Source organism: Panthera uncia, chromosome E1 (genome assembly GCF_023721935.1).
Source record: "Panthera uncia isolate 11264 chromosome E1, Puncia_PCG_1.0, whole genome shotgun sequence".
NCBI classification, from domain to species: domain Eukaryota; kingdom Metazoa; phylum Chordata; class Mammalia; order Carnivora; family Felidae; genus Panthera; species Panthera uncia.
In genome coordinates, this window is record NC_064814.1 from 35,778,919 (window position 1) to 35,800,960 (window position 22,042).

General features: G+C 41.1%; 1 protein-coding gene across 8 annotated transcripts in view; it reads right to left on the minus strand.

The window, feature by feature from the left end:
• ACACA (acetyl-CoA carboxylase alpha) overlaps nt 1–22,042 on the minus strand; it is a 277,035-nt gene that overhangs the window by 221,639 nt on the left and 33,354 nt on the right. For 4 of the 8 annotated variants that reach the window (XM_049636545.1, XM_049636544.1, XM_049636541.1 and 1 more), the window contains exons 1-4: nt 17,426–21,212; nt 15,026–15,138; nt 4,275–4,321; nt 1,225–1,477 (exon numbers count right to left, since the gene is read on the minus strand). In XM_049636545.1, coding sequence (XP_049492502.1) covers nt 1,225–1,451 — 227 coding nt within the window. In that variant the 5' untranslated portion in view covers nt 1,452–1,477; nt 4,275–4,321; nt 15,026–15,138; nt 17,426–21,212. Of the gene's footprint in view, nt 1–1,224; nt 1,478–4,274; nt 4,322–11,985; nt 12,175–15,025; nt 15,139–17,425; nt 21,213–22,042 lie in introns of those variants that run through there. The other 4 variants (XM_049636549.1, XM_049636548.1, XM_049636542.1 and 1 more) reach the window with 3 other exon arrangements.

Here is a 22,042-nt window from a genome sequence, read left to right on the forward strand (position 1 = left end):
CCAGTTTTCTGGCTATTCACGCTTAGGCAAGTTACTTCCCCTCTTTAGGCCTCAGCTCTCTCATCTATTTAAATAAAAGGTATTAGGCTACATTATGTCTCTGGTTCATTTGCAATTCTAGGAATCCATGACATAAAACACAATTAACTTACTTAACTCTTTTCTTTTGACCTCCACATAGCTAAATGGGGGTGACCACTGACACTTAGTACCTCATCATCTTTCAGAAGCAAGGACCCTAAAGTCCCAGGAGACTAAGGCAGGACAGTCATATTCAGCCAGACCCAGTATGGGATTTTACTACACAGCCTATATCTCTAGTATATAAAAAGGGGCTTAATTATTTTAAGATCCATTAATATAAGCACCAAGATTTACTAACAGCAATAGTCACCCTAATGTTTATCTGGGCTAGACCTATAATCTCAACCCTAGCTGTACATTAGAATCACCTGGATAGCTTTAAAAAAAAATGCCCCAGCTCCAAACCAAGCCAATATCAAATGAGTCAGAATCTCTGGAGCTCTGGAGATGGGACTCCTTTCTTAAGGCTCCACAAAGTGACTCTGATGTACAGTGAAAACCAAGAACCACTAATCCAGGCCCTTTAATCTAAGAAATGCAAAGCAAATGACCCAAGGGTAGTATATCACATACTGGTTGTATAATCAAACATCAATAAATAAGAATAATCCTATGTTACTACTTACTGACATTTTCAATCACATATAGAGAATTCCATTTCTATTGAAAAAGGACAAGTCTATAACAACCTTTTGTTCCTGCCACAGGTTGTTACTGAGGACTGGCCCTGCCAGAAATGGAATATACCTTTCTGACATGAAAGCAGTTCAAAGAAAAATTACTACAAACTTACCCAACCCTGCAAAAGTCTTATCAGCCATTAAAATAGTTACAACTACAATGTTAGTCAAAGTAGTACAGAAGCCAAAATTTCTCAACCTAACTCTCACTTACTAGATGTCACTAAAAGACCCGGTATATAGACAGAACAGGAAACAGTTGAGAGGAACATTTAGGAAAAGACACTTTGAAAGCCTCCACTCCAGGCAAAATGCATTGTTTCCGTTTCTTCATCAAAGTTTTAAGTTCAGTGATACAGGAAAAGGTGGAGCAATCTTGGCTAAAATTATTCTTGCCCTTTCCAGAACAAAATCAGTGAAACCAACAGGTCAATAAGGTCAAGTAAAATTTCGGTCTTACCTCATGTGCAAGGCCAAGCCATCCTGTAGGCTGGAAATCCCCAAATCAGAGAGCGTATCTGAGCCAACAGAAGCTGGTGACAGAGAGCCTTCCTTCTCCTCCAGTAGGTCCAGCTTCACCAGGTTGCTGATTTCATCCTCTGAGTTATCTTCAGATACAGAACCAATTATGAACCGAGAGTGCTGGTTCAGCTCCAGAGGTTTGGCCAAGGGGGATGGTTCATCCATTATTCCTTCAAAATGAGCTCTCAGAGCTATGAAGAAAATGAGTGAGAAAAGCAGGTTATGGATAATAACCTATATCTGAGGATAGCCACAGGTTATTCCTAATATACTATGGCTGGCACTTGAAAGCAGGGTAGCATCTGAGCACTAGTTTCTTTGGCTCTTCTATTTCAGGGCCTTGGTTTTCTACAAGGGAGGAAAATCCAGATGTAACTATGCCTAAAAAATTAAAATTAGCTCCCTCTTCCTTAAAGAAATCTCTTTTAAAACTATAAGCCATTCCCAATCTCTTTATCAATTTGGTAATGCCCAAGAGATAATTATGAACAGTGGAGAAACCTCTGCAGTAGATGAAAGCTGCTTGTAATACTGTGATTTCGGTTGTCAGTACCGGGGAGAATGTGGTATAAGGATTTGGGGAGAGTGGCTGTCATTTCAAACTAGGTGTTTACACTAAACTACATAACTATCACCTCATTCCAAACACTACACTTTGAGAGGCTATGAATTTTACCTAAGCGTATTTTTGTTAAATATATTCACATGAAATATATTCGTATTGATATATATCCACACAGATAAATATATATAGTTTGCTTTAAAGCAAACTCCAGATGGGTATTTTTTAACTGAAAAAAAGAAATCTTTACTTCCCCTCATGAGTTTTTTCTTAAGTTACATCTGTTAAAGATTCACCCAAGCATGTCTGGTTTTGGCTCTAATGTGCTGGCATTGATAGGAAGAAAGTGAATCTACTATCAAATTCAAAATCTCTAATTAAAATAAGGGAGGTGTTGGGGCGCCTGCGTGGCTCAGTTGGTTAAGTGTCCGACTTCAGCTCAGGTCATGGTCTCTGAGTTTGTGAGTTCAAGTCTCGCATTGGGCTCTGTGCTGACAGCTCAGAGCCTGGAGGCTGCTTCAGATTCTGTGTCTCCCTCTCTCTCTGCCCGTCTCCTGCTCCTGCTCTGTCTCTTAAAAATAAATAGTAAAAAAATTAAAAAATTAAAAAAATTTAAAATAAGGGAGGTGTCATCTCAAGCATAAGTTTTCTAGATATAGGGCCTTAGTAGTCATAACTGGATATTTCCAACAGCTAGCACACTAATTAAAAGACCAAAACATGGCTGAAAGTCCACAAGAACAATAAAACTAAAACTAAACAATATTTATTCTGTCATTCATAAGATCCCATTAAAAAAAACCTTCAGAAATATACATCAACTTAGTATTGAACTGCTTATATCCTAACAATTCAGAAAACAATATTCCCAATCCTGATTTCGAGGTGCTCTAAGAGATGGTATATCAATAAATAACAAATTTATTATTAATAAATTGTTTATGTTGTAGACTACTTTGAAGTGTAAGAGTAGGTGGCAAGCAGTGTTCTTTGACATTAGGTAACAAAATATCAAGATTTTAATCTTTGGGAATCACCATTAAACCTGTTAAAATTACACGTGCACCATTATTCTTATGTAATTTGTGAATCAGAGCTTATTCATTTACAAAGACAAAACAGTATTCGTAAATGATAAAGCAGTGGTTCTCAAAAAGTGTAATTTCCAGACCAGAAGCAGCAGCATCACCTCAGAATGTGTTAAAAGTACAGATTCTTGGGCCTACCATAGAGCAACTAACTGTATCACAATCTACAGGTTGGGGCCCAGTAATCTATACTTTAACAAGTCCTAAAATTTGAGAACCACTCTGCTGGAAGAATGAAACAGTAATAACAAATTGCCAGAAATGCTAAAAATATTTCTGCTAGATATTTCTTAAAAGTGAGTTAGAGATTACGTAAGCTAACTTTTATTTTAAAAACTAGAATCAAATATAAAAATATCATGGAACAGGAAAAACTTGACATCTAAATTTACTATACATTTCTCCCTTGGAATATTAGGCATCATTAAAATAACTGTTTTTAAATGTCTCCAAATTTTATATAGACATTCACTTCCAGAACTCTAAAAAAACTCAAATCATTCAAAAAGAGGAAAAAGGGAGAGAAGGAGAAAGTGAGGGAAGGAAGGAGAGAAAGTTCTAACAGACTGACCAGTCTGAAGAACACTAAAAGGTACAGTAACAAAAAAGGCTACTTCTTTCACATTTTAGAGCCGTAAACAATCAAGTTTAAAAAAAACAAAAACAAAAACAGGAGACCTCCCTCCCCCACCCCCACAAAATTCCAAACTCCATCTCAACTAACACAGAAAATAATAGCTGCCTTCTTCACAAGAGAAATAAGTAAGGCACTCTCCTAGTTTAGTGTGACCAAAATTAGATGACTACACAAAAAAATAAAATTCAGGATAAAGAAGCAATTCTCTGATTCCATGGGAGAAGAAGAAGACATGATTAACTAACAAATGAGAGGCTCCGTAAGGTCAACTTCAAACTTTTCCTTCCTAGCCAAGAACAGGAAGGCAGCCTTCTTGAGGATTGGAAGCAGCTCAGCTGTCAGCGCTAAAGAGCCCATCCACTAACCAGCAATTCTACTGAGTGGTATTCCCAGCCACAAGCCTGCAAACCATCAGAAAAGAGAGGTCATGTATGGAAAATCACTGAGTAGCTACCCAGCCACTCTAGAAGCTACTCTACAGTCCGTCCCATTTCCGCTGATTCTAGTCCTGAATTAAAGAGAAAAGGGGATGGAATACTACCATGGTCAGACCATTCACTTCAGGTTATACCCCCAAATCTACCTATGTCCTTTCACAGAAGGCAACTTTTAACATAAAAGCTTACAGTTTAATATTTTAGCACATGAACATAAAATGTTTATGACACTGTAAACATGAAAGAGCATTATTTGTAACTGACCTCTTATAATTCTTACTGTCTGAGCAGATATCCACCTCCAAAAAGAACTAAAGAGAGAAAGACAGAGAGAGATTTGAAGTGTTTTTTTTAAGTAACCCAAATTTTAGCAATTCCTGTTTTGCTCAGCATAATACAAAACTGATAATAAAGTATCATTTTTCTAGTCAAATCTATTATTTAACTTAAAACATACAGTTCAGTTGTTTATTATTTGTTCAAATCTATAAATAAAAAACATTACATTCAAAGACTTTATTTTTCATGAGAATAATGAACAATAATCCAAGCTTACCATTTCACAAGTGGCCTTTTCCAATTGCATACTTCGATGAGCACATTCCAACCTTATGATTTCCAAGATTTCATCAAAAAAGAGGCAGTTGGGAAGAAGAGAACCACTAGACTCCCTACAACTCAGGCTCTGATTATGTTTACAAATGGTTTATACCCATGCACAAAGTTGGAAGCCAGGAAGAGGACGGATCTTTCATTAAATTAAGTCCTAAACCCCTAAGGGACCAAGAAGTCTCTACTTACTTCCCAAATCCTGGGTTTTCCTTCTATGCCGTGGACTTAAATGTACCCAGGGTAAAAACTCTCAACTTTCATTATAACAATCATCTGTGGAGCTACTTATTTATTTAAATTAAAAAGTTGTTTTTTATTTGGATATGATTGACACACAATGTTACATTAGTTTCAGGCCTGTGAAGCTTTTTAAAAACATGGATGTTTAAACTCCACCCCAGATTGACAGAATCAGAATCACTGCGGAGGCCCAGACATCAGAATAGAGTTCCACAGTTGACTGACACTGATATATATCCAGGCTTGAGAACCACTGGTCTATGATGGAGAAGAAATCCAGAACTTCTAAAGGATGACCGTGAATGACAAGTGACAGGATTGGGGACTGTGCAGATATGTTAACTGGGAAAGCTGGATTTGCCCAATTATGTAGTCTAAGCTAGCATTATTCCCTACAATTTGGTGTAGGGAAGGGGAGTGCGAAAAGAAAGGAAAACGAAAGTAGTTTGGGTTAGATGTAACCAGAGGTGCAGAGGTGGAACTAGAGTCAAAATCTAGGACTCAAGATCAAATTCTGACTCTGCCAAATGCTCGCAGTGCAAACTTGAACAAGTCACTTAATGTCTCTGAGCCTCCTCATCTGGAAAAATAAAAAGGTCATGGGATTGCTGTGAAGACTAAAAGTATATGAAATGACTCTGTAAATTATTATGTACTAGACTAGTGTTTTTCAAACTATGGGCAACCACCAAGCAAAATAGTAAGAAATAAATTTAGTGGGTTACAATCAACATTTTAAAAACAAAGGGACAGGCACTTGGCTGGCTGAGTCAGTAGAACATGTGACTCTTGATCTCAGGGTCATGAGTTTGAACCCCAAGTTGGGCACAGTCATCAAAAATGAAATAGAACAGGGATGCCTGGGTGGCCCAGTGGGTTAAGCATCCAGCTCTTGTTTTCAGCTTGGGTCATGATCTCACGGTTCTTTAGTTCAAGCCCTGTGTCGGGCTCCACGCTTGCAGCACGATGCTAGCTTGGGATTCTCTCTCCCTCCCTCGCTCTCTGCCCCTCCCCTGCTTGTGTGTGCTCTCTCTCTCTCAAAATTGATAAACTTAAAAAATGAAACAGAGCAGGGGCACCTGGGTGGCTCAGTCAGTTAAGCATCCGACTTCAGCTCAGGTCATGAGCTCGCGGTGAGTTTGAGCCCCATGTCAGACTCTGTGCTGACAGCTCAGAGCCTGGGACCTGCTTCAGATTCTGTTTCCCTCTCTCTCTGTCCCTCCCCTCCCTTGCCCTCTGTCTCTCTCTAATATGAACATTAAAAAAATTTTTTAAATAAATGAAATAAAATAAAATATCTGGTTGAAATTCTGTTTCAGAAGCTTCAGATCTTTAGATTTTTTTTTTTTTCCAATTAGTAAAGCCCAGTGCCTACTGCTCTATCATCCTGATAAAAGCCTGAAGACTTATTCTCTAGAGAGGGTTAAACAAGACATTTCTAGACAGGGACATACCAGAAACAGTAAAGGGAAGAGCATCATGTTGAAAATGGAGAAATTAAGCAAGCATATTGAATAAGAGCTCCCAGCCTTCTTGCCCCAATTTTCACCAATCAGGAGGGAAATACAGAAAGGATCCTGCTTTGAAGATTCTAACTAGACCAGGGAAAAAATCTCAAGTAGTAATATTGGGGTTCACTAATTGTCACACCAGATCCACCTACAACAAAGTTAATCAATTCCCCCCTCTTAAAATTAAGCAATTAAGGATTACTAGATGTCTTAGAGAAACCTCCAATGTGAAGGAATCAAAACCAAATAACTACCTGTAGAAAAAAAAAAAAGTGCATCTAGAAGAAAGGGATTATGTAGAACAAGAAAATATTAAAAAGACATGATTTTATATGTGGAAATGTTTTTTGAGGAAACAGAAAAGCCTGTCCTAAATTCATGTGGAATTCCCAAGGGACCCCCAAATAGCCAAAACAATCTTGAAAAAGAACAAAACTGGAAGACCCATGCTTCCTGACTTTAAAACTTACTACAAAGCTGCAGTATTAACATAAAGACAGATATATAGACCTGTGAAACAGAACAAAGAGCTCCAAAAGAATGAGATCTTGCTATTTGCAATAACATGGATGGACTTAGAAGGTATAATGCTAAGTGAAATAAGTCAGAGAAAGATAAATACCATAATTCCACTCAAATGTGGAATTTAAGAAACAAAACAAATGAATAAAGAAAAAAGGAAAAAACACTCTTTTTAAAAAGATTTTTTAAAAATGTTTTTCAATTAATTTATTTTTTTAATTTATTTTTTAATGTTTATTTATTTTTGAGAGACAGAGAGAGACAGAGTGTGAGTGGGGGAGGAGCAGAGAGAGAGGGAGACACAGAATCCAAAGCAGGCTCCAGGCTCTGAGCTGTCAGCACAGAGCCTGTCGCGGGGCTCGAACTCACAGACTGTGAGATCATGACCTGAGCCGAAGTCCGCACTTAACCAACTGAGCCACCCAGGTGCCCCATTAATTTATTGAGAGAGAGAGAGAGAGAGAGAGAGAGAGAGAGAGAGCACAAGTGGAGGAGGGTCAGAGAGAGGGAGAAAGAGAATCCCAAGTGGGCTCCGCACCTCCAGCAGAGCCTGACATGGGACAAGATCCTACAAACCATGAGATCGTGACCTGAGCTGAAATCAAGAGTCAGATGCTCAATTGACTAGGACACACAGGTGCCCCAAAAAACCAGACTCTTAAAAACAGAGAACAAGCTGGTGGTTGCCAGAGGGAAGGTAGGGGGAGGAGGAGGATGGGTGAAATAAAGAGCCTTAAGAATACACTTTACCATGATGAGCACTGAATAATGCTTAGAATTATCGAATTATACTGTACACCTTAAATTAATATAACACTGTATGTTAATTACACATCAATTAAAAAAAAAAGAGAGCCCAGAAATAAACCCTCCCATATATGGTCAAATGATATTTGACATGGTGCTAATAAGACATTCAATAAAGAAAGGACAGCCTTTTCAACAAATGGTGCTAGGAAAACTGGATCTCTGCATATAAACAAATAAGCTGAACATTCCCCTCAGAATTTAACTCAGAATGCATCAAGGCTCCAAAATTAACTCAGAATGCATCAAGGCTCTAAAATTTAAAACATGAACCAAGAAAACTCTTACAAGAAACATAAGACAAAAGCTTCATAACATTGAATTTGGAAAAGATTTCTTGGATATGACACCAAAAGCACAGGTAACAAAAGAAAAAACAGACTGGACTTCTTGAAAATTAAAAAATTTTGTACATCAAAAGACACTATCAACAGAGGAAAAAGGCAACCCAAAGAATAGGAGAAAATATTTGCAAATCACGTTATATGATAAGAGATTAATATCCAGAATATATAAAGAACTCCTGAAAGTAAACCATCAACAAACCCAATTTAAAACCAGGCAAAGGACTTAAAATGACATTTCTCTAAAGAAGATAGACAAGTGGCCAATAAGCACATCAATATGCTCAACACACTAATTATTAGGGAGATACAAATTAAAACTACAATAAGATACCAACCCATACCCATTAGGATAGCCACCATCAAAAAAAACAGAAAACAAGTGTTGGCATAAACGTGGAGAAATTGGAACCCTTGGGCACCACTGGTGGGAACGTAAACTGTACAGCCACTGTGGAAAACAGTATGGTGGCTCCTCAAAAAATTAAAAATAGAATTACCATATGATCCAGCAATTCCACTTTTGGATACATACCCAAAAGAATTGAATACAGGCTCTCAAAGAGTCTGTACACCCATGTTCACAGCAGCGTTATTCACAATAGCTTAAACATGGAAAAAGGGAGTGCACTGGTGGATGAATGGATAAGCAAAATGTGACATACACATACAATGAAGTATTATTCAGCCTGAAAAAGGAAGGACATTCTGCAATATGCTACACCGTGGATGAACCCTGAAGACACTCTGCTAAGCGAAATAAGTCAGTCACAAAAAGAATGTTGTGTGATTCTTACATGATGTCAAAATCATGGAGACAAGAAAGGAGAAGGATAGTTGCCAGAGGTTGGGGGGAGAGGAGAATGAAGAACTCTTATTTAATGGGGTATAGAGGTTCAGTTTTATAAGATGAAAACAGTTCTAGAGATGGATGATAGTAGGCAAAGGACTTAAAATGACATTTCTCCAAAGAAGATATAGAAGGGGTGCACAAGGTTATAAATGTATTTAATACTGAACTGTATGTCTTTAAGTGGTTAAGATGGTAAATTTCATGTTATATATATTTTACCACAATAAGAAAAATTAAAGAAAGAAACACCTCAGGGAGCTTGGGTGGCTCAGTTGGTTAAGTGTCCGACTTCGGCTCACGTCATGATCTCACGGTTCATGAGTTCGAGCCCCGCGTCAGTCTCTGTGCTGACAGCTCAGAGCCTGGAGCCTGCTTCACATTCTGTGTCTCCCTCTCTCTCTGTGCCACAACCCCCCCCCCCGCCCCCGCCTGCTCATGCTCTGTCTCTCTGTCAAAAATAAATAAACATTAAAAAAAAAAAAAAATCCTGAGACTAGATGGCTTATGGTAGCTTTAAAAAATGACAAATTGACAAGAGAACTGTACCCTTAGAGCATACATACTAAGATTGGTTGGTCGAACTCGTAAGAACTTGTGCCCTATCAATCAGATCCATGTTCCTTGTGTTCATGCAATGTCTTTACATAACTATTTGTCATAGTTTCCCATCTATTTAACATCACCTTCGCATAGTCTATTACATTCAAATGGTGAATACTAAATTACAAAATTAATGAAACAAACAAATAACTAGTTAGGCAAAAATCTGTTGAAGTGGAAGATCAATGAAGACTTCCTTTAAAATTGTTAGTCACCTCCACAGGTATGGAAATTTCTTTATCAAGGGTTTGGGAAGATACTCGATGCATAGCTTTTATCTTTATTAACCTTTAAAAGCATGTTAGGTAATAATATAACCTCCTTTATTTTCCCTGAATTGTAACAATACTCCTCCAATTAGAAATACTAAATCCCAGGGATGCCTGGGTGGCTCCGTAGGTTGTGCCCGACTTTGGCTCAGGTCATGATCTTGCGAGCGGTTTGGCCCTGCTTTGGGCTCTGTGCTGACAGCTCAGAGCCTGGAGCCTGCTTCAGATTCTGTGTCTCCCCCTCTCTCTGCCCCTCCCATGCTCATGCTCTGTTTCTCTCTGTAGCGTTAAAAAAAAAAAAAAAAAAAATTTAAAGAAATACTAAATTCCAATGTCTAATTCCAACAATTTTTATTTTACTTCTTTCTTCAACCAGTACTATTAGAATATTAGCTACCAAAAAATGTTTTTAAAGAAAGAAAAACACTAGCCCTAACCTGTTAAGCCAGTCTGTGTGACAGGTAAAAAAAATTCTCCTAGTCATTGAAAAGAAAATAGAACGTTATATGGTGATCTACACCTGAACCTGTTCACAAAATTTAGAGAGGTGAGTATCAGATGAGAGAGTTCTGAGGCCACCTTTCACAATGCCAGTTCTTTGACATAAACTAGTCATCATCTGAACTCTAAGTTCATTAAACCAAATGCCCCCATTTCTCCACCTTTCCTTCCATTTTAAAATAATTGAATCTTATGCTTGATGCATTTCTATTCTGCACTGGTAATTCAAAACAAAAGTTCTGCAACAGAAGTAAATACAGGCAGATTTGTAAATAAAGACTATGACAACTTTCATATGCCCACTTTACAATGTTTGTTAATTATTCTTGGATTCACAACAGTCCTCCTGTTATTAGAAATGAGGAAACTGAGGCAAGAGAAGGAAGTGAAAAGAAACTTGCTAGCAAGTTTTGTAGCAACCAGACACCCACCTGGACACTGCAGCTGCTGTCCTACTCTATTGGACTACAACCCTTTCCTTAAAAGTGCCTGTCAGCGCATAACTCTTTCTCATCACAGACAGCCAAGGCATCCCCACCAAGAAGTAATAGACAAATCAAAGAACTCCTTCTCCCTGAGGAAAAGAAACCACACAACCAAAGCCAGTAACCTTCCCAATCTGCGCTTTGGATTGGGAAATTAAAAAAAAAAAAAAAAAAAAAGAATGAATGAATGAAAAAAGAAATTCAGGGGACCAACTTCTCAGACTGAAGACCAAGTTATTAGGTGTATTCCACACACTGGGAAATTACAGAAACACTGCTTAAGTAGAGATAAAATCAGGAAGTCCTTGGGTCTTCTGATTTCCATCCTAAACTTAGAGCCCAAAACAAAAACAAAGCAAAAATACCTGAAATTAAAGTCTTTTCCCCAAATAGTTGTATTCTTATATGCTAATATAAAACCCATAAGACCTACAGAGGTCCCTGATATTTACAGCTGATTCCAAGTGTTCACTGGTGTTTACGTCCCATCTCCAAACACAGAATAATGTTGGCACTGACCCAGGCAGGACCTCCACGCACATTTCCCTCTGAAATCATTAGCTTCACATCCACTTTCCTACGTTCCATCTCCGATAGATTCCCTTGGTCAGTATGGCAAATGGAGAGGAGAGCAACGACAGGCTTGTACTTTCACTACGTCTCTCACAGAAAACAATAAAATCTCAGGAGGAGGAGCTGGCAAGGGACAACTCACCTGGCCCCGGCTCCCACCACGATACAAAGACACAGCGAGAGCAACAGAAGCTCTGCACCCCACACCTCACTCTGCGAGAAAGACGACTTTCAACGCAAGTGGACCTAATCCTCAACATCTCTTTCCCACGTGGGTCTTCTCCCTCTCCTGAGCACTGGGTCGGACTGGAGAGCGTCTGGAAGGAATCAAACCACGCCAAGGATAGGGAGGAGGATGGTGACGAGCTCCAGGCAGACACCCCAGTCCCTCCTTAGAGGCCCTGGGCTGTACGACTCCAAGTTCCGGGGTCTGAGTTCCCACCACCCACCCCGAGACCCCAGGCCCCTCTGCGTCTCCCCAGAGGGAAACTCAAGGGCCCAGAGCTGCGGAGAGGGCTGGGCTGCCCAGCACAGGTCCGGACGGGATGGAGCCCTGGCCCGCGTGCTGGCGGGAGGCGGCCCCGGGCTACCGCCGCCCCTCCCCCGGCCCCAGCCTCGCCAGGTCGGATCACCGGCCCTGGAGCGGCTCTCACCTCACCTCAAAGCGGAGGCGTCGGTGGTCCGGCGGCCCGGGGAAGCCCCTGCGCAGAGGCGGTGGAGGACGGGAGGAGAGGCCGGCAGCTCCGGCGATGGCTGACAGGCTCGCAGCACCAGGCCGGCCGGGCACACGGGGAGGGGCGGGGCTTCACGGGAGCCGGCCCCGCCCCCGCCCCGCCCCTGCCTCCCACCTCAGCGGGCGAGCCCCATGAGGCGACTACGTCCGGGGTTACTCCGGGCCGTTCACCTCCGACCCCGCTCCCCGCTGCGGCGCGGTGTGGCCGGCCTCGAAGAGAGGCGCGGGCCCCGAGGACCGCGCGACAGCCAATGAGAGGAAGGCTCGGGGCGGGGCGACGTGAGGCGATGCCGATGGTCCGAGCGCCGCTCTGCCATTCGGGGCCCAGCGGCGAGAGGGCGGGCGGGTCCCGGGCGGTCGTGGCGCCCCAGGCTCACCCTTCACCGCCCCCTTTGGTGGGGCGGGTGCAGGGCCGGCTGGCCCTTTCCGCCTGCCGGAGGAGGAGGGGCGGGTGGGGGAAACGGCCCCACGTGCACCTCCCAGGAGGGAGAGAGGCTCACGGGCCGCAGAAAGTGAGAAGCCAGCCAGCTTGCAGTACTGGAAGGAAGTCCAGCACCAAAGAGGACGGAGCAGAATACGTGGTGTTCGGGCCCGTAAAGACCTTATCGTTTTCAATACTAACCCCTTGAAGAAGTGGGTATTGCATGCATGAATTGCCCAGGATCACACAGGCTAGTTTTCCAAGTTAGTACAGAGTACAGGCTAACCCCTACTCTGGAACAACATAACCAGCCCATTGGCTTGCTAGGCGGCCCCAAAGCAGCGCACTCCAAAAGACTCTGAGGTGCAGGATCCTGGATTATTGAGGGAAAGCCTCAGTAAAGGAAGCTCAGTAAGAAGGCCAGAGTGCCAATGGACAACAGTTCTTTCTGCCTGCCTTGAGCAGGGAAAATAAAGGGCAATAAATTCCGGATTTCTCCGGTTAGAGCAACCCTCCATTGTGGTTCCGCCAAATCATTGAACAGAAGCCAACCAGTTCCTCTACCTTTACCAGTTACTTCACAGCCACACTTTCATGGTGGCTGTGTGTTGAAAAGTAACAGTTAAGAGTTTCAGTATATAATACAACTATCAGATGGAAGAGAAAGAAAATTGGAGAAAACTGCACTTCAGAAAAAAAGGGGTGAGCTTAACCCCTTACAAGAATTTAATGAAGCACCCAGAGTACTTGCCTGATCTTTACACAGTCTTGTGCTAAAGGTCAAGAGAAGGACAGTGAATGATGATTTGGTGAGAAGAAGCTCTATGCCAGAGGGCAAAAAGTACATAGGATAGGAGTACACACCTGAGGTCAGTTCTTGGGCTGAAGCAGAGGCAGAAAGATGGGAAGGTTCGTCAACAAGGGACAATATTCACCTAGGACTCCTCATAATACCACTAGGTGGTAGCTTCTCCAAGAGTTTACCAACCTACTTTAATAGGAACTGGAAAAAGAAATTTGGAAACATTTGGACCTTACAGAGCAGTGAGCCATTTTTCACAATGACTGTGTCTGTCGTTGGATGCATCTGTCAAGGAACAGAGATAGGAAAATTAGAACTTAAAGGTAAATGAGCATAACTTCCTGGTTTTAACGAGATGTTTGACTTGACTGGGGGGGGGGGGGGGAAGGCCCCAGGAAGAGGGAAGCTTTGCCTCTCTTGGAAAGAACTAAAAATCTTGAGGCTGCCTCTTTTATTTTTCATATACCTTTCCTATTTCTAAGTAATAGGAACTCTGCCCCCAAGATTCTTTCTTAGTGGTGTTGCTGTATATCAGCCTTAGGAGCACTGCAAAACCAGGGGGTTAACTCTCAGGAACTTCTGTGAAACTTCAGCAAGTCCTTACATATCCTGCTTCTCACCTCACTGACTATTTGAAGTAACTGAGCTCTGAGAAGAACCAGACAAGGAAAGGCCTGATGAAAGAACCACAGTGGAAGAAAATGAAGGATGAGTTAGGATATATACCAAGACCACTTACATAAAATCTAGTTATTATCAAATATTAAGATGTGTAGGCAGAGAACTAGGTCTTTAAAATAATGCATCTAGAATTTCAACAGCTCCTCAGTGTTGTGTTGTTTGGTGCATGCCACAACCTGCTAGTTTAAGCTCTTTAGAGCTGTTCCATGAGTTCTTGCCACACAAGCCATTATAATCTGTAAGAAGTGGAGGAGGAGAGCCAAAGGGTGGAGAGAGAACTTACTATACAAGACTAACAGGTGGAAGAGAAGAGAGTGAATGGAGTGGCATATTTCTAGAAGCTGAAACTAGACAGCTATAATGGGCTAAATTGTGTTCCAAAATTCGTATGTTGAAATTCTAACCCCCAGTACCTCAAAATGTGAGTATTGGGAATAGGGTCTTTAAAGAGGAAATTAAAATTTTAAATGGGGTCATTAGGGTGAGCCCTAATTCCAAATGACTTTTGTCTTTATGAGGAAAGGAGTGGTGCCTGGCTAGCTCAGTCGGTAGAGTAGGCGATTCTTTTTTTTTTCTTTCTTTTTTTTCTTTTTTTTTTTTAACTTAAATCCAAGTTAGTTAGCATATAGTGCAACAATGATTTCAGGGATAGATTCCTTAATGGAGTATGTGATTCTTTTTTTTTTTTTTTAATTTTTTTTTAACCTTTATTTATTTTTGAGACAGAGAGAGACAGAGCATAAATGGGGGAGGGTCAGAGAGAGGGAGACACAGAATCTGAAACAGGCTCCAGGCTCTGAGCTGTCAGCACAGAGCCCGACGCGGGGATCGAACTCCCAGACTGCGAGATAATGACCTGAGCCGAAGTCGGACGCTTAACCGACTGAGCCACCCAGGCGCCCCGGAGTATGTGATTCTTGATCTGATCTCAGGTTTGTGGGTTCAAGCCCCACGCTGGGTGTAGAGATTACTTAAAAATAAAATCTTTGAAAAGAAAAAGAGATTAGGACACACGGACAGAGAGAAAACCATCTGTGAATCACAATTGATGAAGCACTTACCAGAATTGTGGCTTTTATGCTGGAGAAGATGGCTATCTACAAGCCAAAGAGAGAAGCCTCAGAAGAGACCAAACCTGCAGACACCTTGATCTTGGACTTAATAGCCTTCAGAACTGTGAAGAAATAAATTTCTGTTGTTTAAGCCACCCAGTTGGTGATACTTTATTATGGCAGCCCTAGAAAACTAATAGCTCCCAAGTGTCAAATGGCTTCCAGGTCTTTCAGGAAGGTTACATAAAGGTATCAGGGACTTATCTTGAGCATTCCAGCTACCTTCCAGCCTTAAAGATGGTCTCTCTTCCTACTCTGGGGAAAGTAAGAAAACTCTAAGCAGTTCCTGTCTTTAAGGTGATACAGTCTAGTTAGGAAGACAAAACTAAACACGAAAACAGTGTCTATGTCTTGCTCCTTAGATGATAGCCATGTGAATTTTATAAGAGCCATAGATGGGAGAGGATAAATTCTCAAAAATGAGTAAGACTTGGGGCACCGGAGTGGCTCAGTTAGTGAAGCTTCTGACTCTTGATTTCAACTCAGGTAATGATCTCAGAGTTTGGGACCCCCACGTATGGTGCCACACTGACAGTATTGAGCCTGCTTAAGATTCTCTCCTTCTCCCTCTGTCACTCCCCCACTTGTACTCTCTCTGCCTCAAAAATAAATAAATAAACATTATATAAAACGAGTAAGCCTTGAAATATATAAACAGTAGGTGTGTCAATGTCCAAGCCATTTTGGCACTTTATTTTCAATTCTATTTCAGTTTAGGGCAGTGTTTCTCAATGTTCCACTGACCGCATGAAATAGAATCACTAGATGCTTGTTAAACTTCAGATTCCCAAGGTGCCTGGGTAGCTCAGAGGCCACTCTGTTCCGTTTGAGCGTCTGACTTCCGCTCATGTCCTGATCTTGTGGTTTGTGGGTTTGAGCCCTGTATTAGGCTCTGTGCTGATGGTTTGGAGCCTGGAACCTGCTTCGGATTCTGTCTCCCTCTCTCTTTCTGCTCCTCCTCTGCTCATGCTTTGTCTCTTTTTCTCAAAGATAAATAAACACTCAAAAAAAAAATTCATGGAGTGCTTTGTTATCCAGTCCTGAACACCTGTGCTGAGAGCTCAGAGCCTGGAGACTGCTTCGGGTTCTGTGTCTCCCTCTCCCTCTGCCCCTCCCCCACACATGCGGGCGTGCGCGCTCTCTCACAAAAATATTTAAAAAATTATTTTTAAAATTATTTTTTTAAAAATGAAGACTTTTTTAAAAATTAGTAATTACTCAACCTGAAGTTTGAGAATAATAGTTTAGGGCTTATCATTATTGTTCCCCTCTGCTGCCAGTGTCTCTGTTAAATAGCAATGCCTCCTACACCTGCACTTCTAAGACAGGAAAGTCTATCAGGTCAGGCCAGAGTTAAACCAAGGGAGGAAAGAAAGTGCCTTAATGGGAAACTGAACAGTGAAGAGCCCACCTGTCCTGGTGGTTGGCCACAGTTCCAAATTCCTTAAGTAGCAAGGTCAGTGATCAACTTTTAGAACAGAGGATAGAGGAAACACTGAGATATTATTTCCCACTGACCTCCGTTATATAATGTATTCTCTAACCTGGCTTCTAGTTCTTGCCATACCTATTCTTTTTTTTTTTTTAATATTTTAAATGTTTATTTATTTTTGAGAGAGAGACAGAGCACAAGTGGGAGAGAGGCAGAGAGAGAGGGAGACACAGAATCAGAAGGAGGCTACAGGCTCTGAGCTGTCAGCACAGAGCGGGCTCACACTTATGAGCCATGAGATCATGACCTGAGCTGAAGTCAGAAGCTTAACCAACTGAGCCACCCAGGTGCCCCTTTAATTGTTTTTAATGTTTTTTATTTTAGAGAGTGAGAGAGACAGAGCATGAGTGATGGAGGGGCAGAGAAGAGAGGGAGATACAGAATCCAAAGCAGGCTCCAGACTCTGAGCTGTCAGCATAGAGCCCGATGCGGGGCTGGAACTCACAAACTGTGAGATCATGAAGTTGGATGCTTAATGAACTGAGCCACCCAGGTGCCCCAGACTGCCATATCTATTCTTACCTTGGCTGACGTCATCCTTCCTACCTCCTATTTTCTGAATCTTTCTATTCCTTGGAAGTCCCATATTCTGTAAGATCTCTTTTACTTCTCCAGCTTCCACTGATCTCTCCTCTGAATTCCTGTAGCAGTCTGGTCACGACCACCTGGTTCAGCACTTATTTGGCTATAATTTTCTATGTGTATATTGGTTTTAGCTCTCCGACTGAATTTTAATAATCTTAAAGGCAGAGAGCATTTCTTATAGTTTGGTACTCCCCTCTATAGCTCTTAGAGTAGGTGTAGGTTATAAATATTAGTAAGTACTTCACTGACTGAAATAAAGATTAGCTCTGTACCTGAGAGGCCACTTTGTTCCAGCTGTCTGCTTATCCGTCTTCATGTCACCTCTGGGAGGCAAAGACTCCAGTAAGGTACTTGGCTTTTTTATAGATGGACAGACTTCATCAAGAAAGTCGGTGCCTTGACCAGAATTGTGGCTCCAGTTGTGAGATAAGGGAAAAAGGCATAAAAGCCTTATCTGAACACTATGGAACACTACACTTCTTTGTTCTGGTCAGCCATTCAGGTTCATCCAGACTTAAGAGCCTGAGGGAACTTCACACCATGAAGTCAGAAAATGTCCTCAGGGAAGCCACTTTATAAGTCTGCTTCTGATGATGAAAGGTAGGATTACACAACAAAGAACATAGTTCATAGTAGAGATTCACCACAATGTTTTCACATGGACACTTGGGTTTTCACATGGGTACATGGGTTTTCAAAAGGCATTTCAGTTGTCCCTCCCTCCTTGTCATCTAGTCCTGAACACCCAGTCTCTATCCATATTTGGTAGTTACCTAACCTTAGCTCCTTCTTCCATGACACCTCCAATATCTTTTCTTTTTTAAACCTAAGTCAACATAGCTCACAACTCAACAGCTAAAGAAAGTTTAAAGGGCCCTTTTACCTAGAGGCAGAAAAATGGACAAGATGGTTCATTTAGGTCTTGCCCAATGCTGGGATTTTGACATTTTATATTGATCAGCTTTATTATCTTCTCATCTCTGAACTCATTCTCCAGCAAATCAATAAAAATGTTCCTGGTGAGTTTACTTTCTACTCTTGTCCTCACTTTCTCTTCAGACTTCTCCAGTGTCTACATTACTCCTTATATATCAGACTAAGCTTTTTCCTGCTACATGTTTAGATCTCTGCTTATCTACCCCAGATACCCTCACTCTCCATTATTATTATATATGCAACATGATATATAATACATTAGTAAATTTTACTGAGCCTCTATTTTTAAGGAAAAGTGAGCCATCATTCAATTTCCTTTCATCCTTTTCTTCAGTCTTAAAGTTTTCTCATATCATAACTTGGACCAGAAGATTTCACAATCTTCCTGTCTTTTTTCACTCTCACCTCTGGTCAACACATTAGACCAGCAGGTAGAAGGCCATGTCCCCAACACAAATCTTGTTCATCAGTGGATCTGCTGTGCTCATGTGTACAGCAAAATGAAAGATAAGGGAAAGCAAAAATGAATGAAAATAAAATACAGTTTAAATCAATGAATGAGTTGGCCATAATCAATTGAATACCATAATTTTGAGGGTCAATACAGGCAAGCAGAAATGAGAAGAACTGATTCTTGGAACTGGCAATCTAAGCCAAAATACCTCAAGAGCAGCAGGGACTTTGCCTTCTCTGTGTTGTATTGCAGAATTTGAGCTCTTTAATCAGATAGACCAGGTTTTCAATCCTGACTCTGTCACTAATTAGCTCTGTGACCTTGAGCAAATGACCCCTTTTCTGAGCCACAGTTTCCTTGTCTATAAAACTGAGGTATCAGAGCTACCTTGTAAGGTTGTGTTTTGGATTAAATGTTATAACCAAAATGTAAAGTTTCCAACACAGAGCTTGGAACATAACAAGCACACTGAAAATATCGCTTCCCTTCTTCCTTCTGTGCCCCCTCCTATATCCTATGAGTGCTCGGTACAAGAACAAAATATCCTACAGATGTTCACTTAATTCAGGAATTTTTATGTTATTAAATTCACCACCCCACTCACCCGAGGCCAATATCCCAGTGTAATAGAGCATGTGATCAGAGACCTAGGGATAATCTGAATCCTTTACCCTGATTTGGAGGGAGCAAGCAAACAGGAGAAGTGACTGGCCTGGGCTTCTGAAAACCAATGGAAGGCTGGTACTCTGAGTCCCATGGTTGTACCACACTGAAAAGCCTCTTTGGCCTCTTTGGCAAGGATGTGGAACAACAGGAACATTCATGTACTGCAGACAGAAGTGTAAATGGGGACAACCTCTTAGAAAACAATTTGGCATTAATTAGTAAAGCTGAACATATCCTGTCTACCCTATAACCCACCTTCCATTTCTGAATTTATACTCCAGAGAAACTTTCTTCTTTTTTTATTTTTTTTTAATGTTTATTTTTGAGAGACAGAGAGACAGAGTGCAAGCGGGGGAGGTCCAGAGAGAGAGGGGGACACAGAATCCAAAGCAGGCTCCAGACTCTGAGCTGTCAGCATAGAGCTCCACACGAGGCTCCAACTCATGAATGGTGAGATTCTGACCTGAGCTGAAGTCAGACTGAGCCACCAGAGAAACTTTCATATGTGCCCATGTTCATCGTTCATTATAGTAAAAAACTGGGAACCCCAGGTCTCTCGGCAGTAGAATGGATACATAAATTGTGGTATATTAATACAGTGGAATATTATAAAATAATGAGAATAAACAAACAATTCTACAATGAAATACGGATGAATTTTACAAACATAATGTTGAGCAGGATGCCTGGGAGGCTCAGTCGGTTAAGTGACCGACTCTTGATTTCAGTTCAGGTCATGATCTCAGGGCTGGTGAGTTCGTGCCCCATGTCTGGCTCTCTGCTGACAGTGTGGAGCCTACTTTGAATTCTCTGTCTCTGCCCCTTCCCTGCTCATGCTCACTCTCTCGCTCTCTCTCAAAATAAATAAATAAACTTTAAAATTAAAAAAAACATAATGTTGAGCAAAAAATAGCCAGACACAAAAGAGTATGTTTCTGGTTATATAAAGTTCAAAAATAGGCAAAACTCATTTGTGGTGGTAAAAATCTGAATAATGGTTACTCTGAAGGTGGGTAATGACTGAGAGAGGACACGAAGAGAGGTATATCCATTTTGTGTTATACATAATAAAAAGTATACCTTAAAATACATAAAGAATGAATCCATTTATATAACTTCAAAAGCAGACAAAAAAAGTATATTTTTAGTGATACACATACAGTTGACAACTTTTAAAAACCTTGGAAAAATGATTGGGAGGAGGGAAATGAGTGGGATCAGAAAATAAACAGTTTCTAAGACACTGGCAATGTTTAATTTCTTAATTTGGGCGATGGCTATATGCTGTCCTCATTGTTATTACTGTTGTTATTAATTAAAATTACACTTATTTTCTATATACTCTTCTATATGTATGATACATTCCACAATAAAAGAATTTAAAATAAACCAAACCAACCAAACAAAAGCATGCACCTTTAAAAGAAAGAGAAGCAGAGCATGGCATTAAAATAGTAATTTTAGAGCTGTAAGAGGTTTCAAAATCATCTTGTCTAACCATCTCAAGAAACTGAAACAGAGGCCAGAGAAGTTAAGTGACTTACAGTGATTCAGTAAATTACAGACCCTAATCTAGAACTTAGTAAACCTCTTGGCTTCTTGACAAATGCTCCTTCCACAGACCCACCGTTTGATCCATCCAGTTCTAGTTTCCCATTATTTTCCAGAATCACATCTCTTACCTGCACACATCAGAAAACTTACCTAGAGCATTTACTTTCAAATGCCCCCTCTCTGTAAAGAGAGCTTTCATACTATTCTTACTTTCAAATCTTATACTATAATTAAAAAAAAAGAAGAAGAAGAAACGGGAAAAAAAAAGATAACTTACCTATGTTACAGCTTTCTTTCCCTCCTAAATTAGAAATCTTTGTTGTAGGGAAAGGAGATCAAGAGAGATTATCCTCTCCTCCACATATACTCCAGACACTTTGAAAACCACTCAAAGTATCTAGTAGTACAGAAAGGGACCCAGGTATTTTGCCTTGTTAATACAGCTCTCTTGGGGCGCCTGGGTGGCGCAGTCGGTTGGGCGTCCGACTTCAGCCAGGTCACAGTCTCACGGTCTGTGAGTTCGAGCCCCGCGTCGGGCTCTGGGCTGATGGCTCGGAGCCTGGAGCCTGTTTCCGATTCTGTGTCTCCCTCTCTGTCTGCCCCTCCCCCGTTCATGCTCTGTCTCTCTCTGTCCCAAAAATACATAAAAAACGTTGAAAAAAAAAAATTAAAAAAAAAATACAGCTCTCTTGCTTCTCTGTATCCCACGGTATAGCCACACCAACATGCAGGATGACTTTTGGGCCTTTGAGACACAAAAGAAAAAGGGAAGGGTCTAAAAATCGGTAAAAGAAAACTCTTCCACTTTATCTTTGTCCAAGCACGAGGTTTCCTCTGGGAAGAGTGAGCTCTTCTGCCACCTTGTGACACAGAATGACAATAGCGAGCCCTAGATATTTTCCTACCGCTGCTCCAAGGAGGCAGCACTGGCATCTAATATGGATCTAGGAAAGAATGAATCTATAGAATACTTCAAATAGACAGACGGTGGGGGGCAGTGCAGGGAGAGTGTCTAATACCAAAAGGGAGCAGAGGATCAGGTAATCATGTTAAGGTAATAGTAAGCAAAAATCATGAAACTCACGGAAGGCAATGGAGCCCCTTTATTCTCCCTACCCACCTGCCCTCTGCTAAGAGAATCCGGCAACTGCAGCAGGGAAAAAAGTAATGCTCTAGGTTCCAGTGTTGCTCTGGAACAATAAAGATCTGAGGCACTTATGTTCCCTCCACTCAGTGGCCTCTCTGCTCCTTTACATAGCAAAACATCTCAAAAAAGTTA